Source organism: Panicum hallii, chromosome 4 (genome assembly GCF_002211085.1).
Source record: "Panicum hallii strain FIL2 chromosome 4, PHallii_v3.1, whole genome shotgun sequence".
In the NCBI taxonomy this organism is placed as follows: Eukaryota; Viridiplantae; Streptophyta; class Magnoliopsida; order Poales; family Poaceae; genus Panicum; species Panicum hallii.
This window is the reverse complement of record NC_038045.1, coordinates 33,333,939-33,341,783: the sequence shown is the minus strand read 5'-3', so window position 1 is coordinate 33,341,783 and position 7,845 is coordinate 33,333,939. Positions and strand designations below refer to the sequence as shown.

Below are 7,845 nucleotides of genomic sequence, written 5' to 3'. Positions count from 1 at the left end.
TTAATGGGGCATACTCCTCTATAAAACATGCTAGTACAGGAGTGGTACTTGTTAGTGGTCAATGTACCATAATTCCATAAACATTCTATTCAATGAGTGCATGTTTGTATTAACCCTGCCATCGTACCTGCAAGACGTCTTGGACAACATTTCCCATGTTGCCATATCAATCTGAAACTACAAGCATGTTTGCAATAGATAAACAAAAGATGCAGCTTCTAATTTTCAAAGGTTACCAACAACTCTGTATGAACCAAAAACATAAAGTTGCCCATGGGGGAAAACTATATAGTACAACCCATTAGATAATGTCATCAAAGGAAAATTGAATTAGCACACCAAATGAAACAAACCCACGAGATTTACATTGTACTCCTCTCTAACCTATCTCATGTAACTCAACATGCTATTATTTGGTGGTGTCCACGCATCACATAACAGCACAAAGCACAATCAAAGAACCTCTCTCTCTCTCTCTACTATTACACAGCAGGCTCCCAATCTCAGTGAACACACTAGCTAACTAGGCATTGCACATACCAGTGGCTCGGTCTGGCCGGAATCAGAACCCGACTCCTGCGGCATTCAGGGGCCGATGGCGGTCCTTCCAGAAGCAAGCATCGGGAGCCAGACGTGCCGATGACCGCATCGGCTCTGACTTGCATCGTTTCAGAACAAATGGGGCGTAGGCTGCCGCATTGGCGACGAGCGGCAGCTCTAGCTTCATCTTCTGTTCTGTCGTACCTGGTTTTAGTGGTGTCTTTTGAGCAACTGGAGGTGGCATAGGCGCTGCAGCCAAGTTCACTGATTGATCTTTGCTCTCTTGTGAAACATTCGCAACAGTGCTGCCTTCAGCATTCTCCTTATCTTCAGGCTCCCCCGTAGCAGTAGCTGCATCATTGCCACTAGCAGAAGCCTTTTGTAGGTGGCCATTACGGTTATTCTTGCCCTGGTAAGACTTCCAATGAACGAAATCAGTGCTGCAGACCCATGTCTCCTTGGAGACCTCCATGGAGAGCTTTGGTTCATACATCATCAGAAGGAGGCAATCTGGCAATTCACCGCTCTTCTTCCGCCTCTGTACCACCGGTCCTGCCTCAGCATCTTCAGCTCTGGTTTTTACTTTCTGAACTTCCTGGTTCGTTTCCACACCTTGTGTCTCTCCTTCCTCTCCATTCTTGGTAGTTTCTTCTTCCTTTCCATCATCGTAGGATTCTTGGCCTTCCTCTGCACTGTTTGGAGCAACAGCAACAGCACAATCTTTCTCCAACTCTTGCTCAGATGAAGTCTTCTTCCCCTTCCTCGATGCCATCAGCACCTTAGGCTCCGCAACAAGATGCTCCTGTTCAATTGAGAAGCTCCACCTCCGGCCATCTCTGTCAATGGAGAAACTAGCCCTCCTTGAATCCTTCAAGCTCGAGAAGCTAGACCGCCGTTCCTCCATCTCAGCTGAGAAGCTGTGCCGCCTGCCAACCCTATCGCTGGCCGATGAGGCCCTGCTGTTAGTACTGACACGCCTCCTGCTACTCAACCGCCGCAATCTGTTGCGGTCCTCCTTCAGGCCTGCCGAGGGAGAATAGCTGCTGATTGACCTCCTCCCCTTCACCTCGTCCTCAACTTTTTCTTGTGCTGGTGCATCTTCCTCCCCCTTACCCACCACCAGCTCCACCATGCTCAGCCCTTGGTTTTCCACTGCAGTGTCTTCTCCCAACGAAATCTCCAAAGCAGAATCTTTCCGAACAATTTGTGCTTCCTCTACCTCTACTCTGCAGGATACATCCTTCTCTTCTTCAACAAGATCTCCACATTTAGAGCTCTCTTCAGTTTCTGCCTGTGCTTGATCTATCTCCCCTGCTTCACCACCACCAATGTCACCACCACCACACTCTCCGCAATTCACATCTTTGACAGAAACAACTGAATGACGAGCTTCATCTTTGCACTCCTCTGACTCAGCCTCCTCCTCCTCCTCTTCCCCTCCTCCTTCCTCATCGTTGTCGACGCCACCAGCCACATCATTGCCCACCTGCTCCACGGTGGCTGCCGCTGGAGACCCCCAAAAGCGGGTGGCAAGTGCAGCCATGCGGACCGGGTCCGAACGGCAGCGCATTAGCAGCAGCGCGTTCCTCGGGGGGATGCAGACGCTGACCCTCCCTTCTTCCTCCTTCCCCACCACCAAGATCTCATCTTTCTTCTCCACCTCCACATCCCCAACCATCACGGCCTTCTCCTCCTCCTCGACATCCCACCCTTCCATGACGAGCCCCACGTCCGACGCCCTCATCTCCTCAGCCGGCACAACAGCGGCTCCCTTGGCGACCTCGTCGTCCTCCTCCTCCTGGATAGTCAAGAGGCACCTCGCCACGGCAGCGCCGCACAGCCAGCTGCCCCCAGCCGGAGCGCGCTGCCGCCGCTTCTTGCCACCGTGTGCGTCGGCGGAGAGCGCGCCCCGCTCGCCGGCGCCACCCGGCCGTGACGGCGAGCAGAGCGAGCGGCCGCCGCAGGAGCCGAATGTCTTGAGCGCCTCGCAGATGTTGACCGGGATCTGGTACACCCAGCCCTGGTTCTTGCCTTGGGGGCCGTCCCGGTCGTCGCCGGTGCGGCGGAAGCTGGCCTCTGCGCTTCCGCCGCCGCCGACCCCGCCGCGCCTGGAGCGGGAGCGCAGCGCAGCGGCGGAGGCATGCTTGGGCTTGCGCTTGCCTCCCTTGACGCGGACCTGGCCGATGCAGGTGACCTTGGGAGAGGACGGCTCGGCGGGCTCGAACCCACCCCGGCCGCGGCGGCCTCCGCCTGTGGAACCCGACGGGAACATGGGGGACTGGCCGCCCTTTAGGCTCCCGCTGTTGCGGAGGCGGCGGCTGAGCGATGGGTGCAGAGGCGGGGCTGGCACGGCCTCTGCTCCGGCGCCGGCACTGCCACGGCCGGGGCTGAGGAGCTTGGAGGAGTTGGAGGGGCGGAGGGAGGACGGCGCGCCGGCGGCGGCGACGGAGGCGGCGGAGGGGCGGGAGGTGAAGCAGATGAAGAGCTCCGTGCCGCCGCCGCCGCCACCCCGGTCCAAGTGCTTCTTGCGGCGCATGAGGGGGGAACAGGGGGTGTGAGGCTTGTGAGCTCGCTCTCTCTCTCTCTCTCTCTCTTGTTCTTTCTTTTAATTTTGTCTGGGATTAAATTTAAGAGGAGTGAGGGAGTGAAGAGGGTATGCTTTGCTGCAATGCCGCTGCTGGGCTGCGCCGGTCTGCTAGATGTGGTGACTGGTAGGGGGAGGGAATAAATTAGGGTTTGTTGGTGGTGGCGCTGGCAGCCTGAGCTTGGGAGCGTGGCTGGTGTAGTGTTGGGCCCGTTTAGATCGCTTCCAAATGTTATAATTTTTACGCTTTCTCTTTATCACATTAATTTTGGGATACATGCATGAAGCAGTAAATGTATGTAAAAAAATAACTAATTGCACAGTTTAATTGTACATCACGAGACGAATCTTTTAAGCCTAGTTAGACCATGATTAGATAAAATTTGTCAAATACAAACGAAAACACTACAGTAGCAAAAAATTCCAAATGTTATACAAATTTGCAATCTAAACGTGGCCTTGCTACGAATGGAGAGGAGAGCGGAGGTGCTGGGCTGCTGACAGTGGCATGGGTGGTGAATTGTTCGGGCATGGGGTTGTGGTGGGGTCCACACTGTCACTCCGGTTTATTCCTCCGTTGCACGCTAGTGTATTGCTACGCTAGTGTATTGCTACGGTTAAAACAAATTTTATCTATGAGCGTCCATAGGTATGAAAGTATATATTTAGCTTTTTCGCAACTTGCTATATGGCTATAGAATATCTTCGTGTATAATTTTGCCGTTCTATAGAGAACTCAGATACTCAAATCCGTAGGTGCACCATAAAATAAGTTATTTTTTAGTTATAATAAGGAGATTTGCGCGACACGCAAGTAAAATCGGCGGCATGTTGAATTTTGTAGGGTTCGCGGCTCGCTCGCTGCTCCAGCATGCGCCTTGGCGTTGGGCCGTACATGGACCGCGAGTTAGCGGTAGCCCGCTACAAAATTTTTGGTGCCTACAGCTCCTCCAAGCTCCAGCAGCCATCTAGGATAATTTAGTTCCACCTTGCTAATCCAAGGCTGAGTTCGCCAGCTTAAAGGTATGTTTGGTTCGCTGCCTAACGCGCCACAGCACCGGAGGCATGCGTTTGCTGAACAGAACTTAGACAGCAGCCACACTTTCTTAGGCACGGTTCCATCGAATGCCACACAATTTTCACGCCGCGCCTGCGGCGGTCGATTTGAGTTGAATGCTACATTAACCGGGGTGGGTTTGGTTGAACGCTGGGTCGTCCGGTTTGCTATTTGTGTTGGTGTTCCCTCTAGGTTTTTAACCATTTTTTAAAAGATAAGAGGACATCTTTATCTTCTCATCGTAAAATAAAAAAAAGGACCAATCCCATGTCCAGAATAAAAAGAACAAGCATCTTAGGTACCAGCATTTGTACTGCCTTTCATTTTTAGAGCAATTGTCGCTACCTAATATATTTTTTTATTATCAGGCATAACTAGTGTATGCTGCTTTTTATCTTTTTCACACCTACATTTGGAATTTGGAATAGTCAGCCCCTATGAATTCACTGTCATTGCAAAACTAAGCTTTATAGGAAACGGGAACATCTCATCATCAGACGGGCATAATGGTATCCGAGGTAGGAAAACCCACTTTCCAACATGCTGTCCCAACATAATTTCTGCATCTATGGTATTTCTCTGGAAACCACGAACCACCAACCTTGTACCATTGCACAAGCCATTTGCAGGGTTAATATTCCTAAGCAGTATACGATCTTAAGCTTCAACACATGGGGAGGCAACCCATTGGGGGTTAGTGTGTTTAGGACTCTCATGGATAGTAGTTATTCGGGTCATCTATCGCTGAATCGAAACTGTGATAAACCATCTCCCCAACTTGAAAAGTACCAATCATCTTCATATTAATCCTATCCACCCAATCATTACGTGTAGACAAAATTGCTCTAGAAGTTATGTAGTCTTTTTTTTCATGTTTTCATTTAGATTTGGGAAAATGCATTCTATCAATGAATCAAGCGATTTGCCCCCTCCACTATATGGCACACAAATTTCATTCGGTAGATGAACTTCATCATCACCATTAACAGGCTCTTTACCTCCACCGATGCGCAACAGATAATCTGCAAACCATGGGTCATTTTGCACTCTCATGTTGCGTACAAGTTTTAGATGGCGCATGTATTCCTAAAGGTACGACCTCTGCAACGAAGCATCAACTATCTGTGTCCTGGACCCTTTCTGCACAACTGGAAGAACTTGCCTAAAATCTCCCCCAAATACAATAGTCTTCCCACCAAACGGAAGGTTCGGGCAATCAATTATATCTCGTAGGCTATTGCTAGTGCCTCCGGCACTTGTCTCTTAGTCATGGAAGCCTCATCCTAGATTATAAGAGACATTGTCCATAGCAATTTTGCAGTACCACTCTGTTCAGTAAAACTACAACAACCACCATCTTCTATGATCAAGGGTATCTTGAAACGCGAGTGGGCTGTCCTTCCACCAGGCGTTATGGATGCTGCTACACCAGAAGTAGCTGTTGCAACGACAATCTTATTCTGTTTGCGTAAGTTAGAAAGTAAGGCCCTGTAAAGATACGTCATATATCTCTCAGGGGATGCAATTAGCATCATCATATGTGTTGTCGATCGAAGAGGGAATGACTTTATATCCTTGCCCATTGACCGAAGCATATTCCTAATATCAATCAAAACCATCTGCTCAATGATAGCCGGTGATGTGTTATTGCGCTTATAGTATTCAGACATTGCATCAAATTGTTTTTGCCACAGTGCGAACACATTGCTCGGCTCACAAAATACTAATATAGTTGCAAATAGCCGTCGCAAGGAGGATGGCATTTGGAATAAAGAAGCTTCGAAAAGGCACTCGTTCAGTGTGCTATCCTCTTCAATCTGACCCCTTTTCTCTGCCGCTTCACGGAAAGAAGGTTGGAAGACACCATCGACAGTCCTCAGATGTTCATATGATGTCGAGCCGGCGACGTGATTCAGGAGGATGCAGAGATAGTACCGTTCTCCTTCAGCAGGATGAGCTGATATGACCCTACCAATCTGTGAAGCTGTGGCTATTTTTCTCAGTTACCAGAATTTACCATTTGATTGCCAGGTGAAGAACTCGGGAAAATCACAGTACAATATGCGTTGAGCCCATTCATGCTGTCTGTTTGCTGCGAAGTATGCTGTTAGCATTGACTCATCAGTACCGGGTCGATTGACAACATTTTCAATCTTCTGGCGCTGGTGAAACGACACCATGTGCATGTTCGGTAGATGGAGTTGGAGCTACTATACGGGTGGGTGATTCTTACTCAACTCAAATCTGTATATCGTCCATAATGCTTCAGGAGGGGTGACCCATCAAGCATCTCGATACTGTTTGATTTCATCAACATTCCCTTTATCGTCTACCTTGTAGGACTCTCTAAAAGCATCTAGGTCCCTAATTTGGATTTTGGTAATTAATGACAATGGTTATGGACTAACAACTTCATTTGAGAATTGAGTATAGGTTAGTCCCGAAGATGATTTGAGCCTCTATATGTGCTATGGAGATATTCTTTGTGAATGCATAATGGATGGCTCAAGGCAAAGGTATAAGATAGAGTTTTCCCATTTTACCGGTCAAGAGGTGATTAGCGGATGATATTTGACTGGATTAATAGTCTAGATAGATGTACTATCAAGAAGGGTCAATTTCATTTGCTTCAAGGTTCTATAGTGCCACTCTGCTCAAACAATTACATTGCATGCATATAGGAAAATCATGTTTGAAAAAGTGGAAAGACCGGAGAGGAAACACTTGTTGGAAATGGCTAACTACACTTGAAAGGCGGACGGTCTGCCATTCGTACGGCGGACCGTTCCACGACTTAGCCAAAATTCGAGTTGTCTGGTCGAGCTGAAGTTTTCAATGGCGGACGGTCCGGCTCTGGGGGGCGCCGGCTAATGTGAGTGAATCAACAGAAACTTAAAAGTTTCTGGTGGGCTTTTCACGTTGACTGGTGGATGGTTCGCCTGGTCTTGCTGTGCGTCAACAGAAACTCAAATGTTTCTATCTAATTTTTGACCATGAACGGCGGACAGTCCGGCCCTGGGGGCGGACGGTTCGCCGGCTGATGCTGCCCAACGACAAAAACTTTGTTATTTCTATGTGCTCTTTAACCATGTGCGGCGGACAGTCCGGGCCGGACGGTCCGCCGGCTAAAATTTGAATCACGACATAAACTTGATTGTTCTGTGTTGGAACTTCGTTGAACTGCTGAAGGTCCGCGGCTTGTGAGGCTGACGGTCCGCCTAGGCTGTAATGGTCAATTCTAACACAGTTTGACTTTGAACATAGCAATTGGTTTGAATGGCGGACTGTCCGGTCCTTGTGAGGTGGACGGTTCGCGAATGCTCTGTTTTCATAGGATTTGACTGTAACGGCTAGCTACGGGGGAAGAAGCTATATATACCTCATGCCTGGCTGTGGGTGAGGTCTCTTGGCACTTTGAAAAGCTTCTTTGACATATTTGAGCCTTCTTCCTCCTCTCTTCCACTCACTTAGCTTTGAAGTTGCATCTTTGTGAGATTGAGAGCATCCTATTGCATTGCATCAAGAGTTTGAGCTTTGTGGTACTAGAGAGTCTTCAAGCAAGTGTCATCGACTTGTTACTCTTGGAGGTTGCCACCTCCTAGACAGCTTGGAGTTGTGGAACCGTTGAGCCCTTCAAGGAGATTGTGAAGGAGCCCCGCTTGTT

At 49.0% G+C, this 7,845-nt stretch overlaps 1 protein-coding gene across 1 annotated transcript; it reads right to left on the bottom strand.

Annotated features, from left to right (window-relative positions):
• Positions 1-245: 245 nt before the first annotated feature.
• LOC112889685 lies at positions 246-3,298 on the bottom strand. Its single transcript, XM_025956433.1, has one exon. The coding sequence runs from the start codon at positions 3,074-3,076 to the stop codon at positions 563-565; it is 2,514 nt and encodes an 837-aa protein (XP_025812218.1). The 5' UTR covers positions 3,077-3,298; the 3' UTR covers positions 246-562.
• Between the last annotated feature and the right edge of the window lie 4,547 nt (positions 3,299-7,845).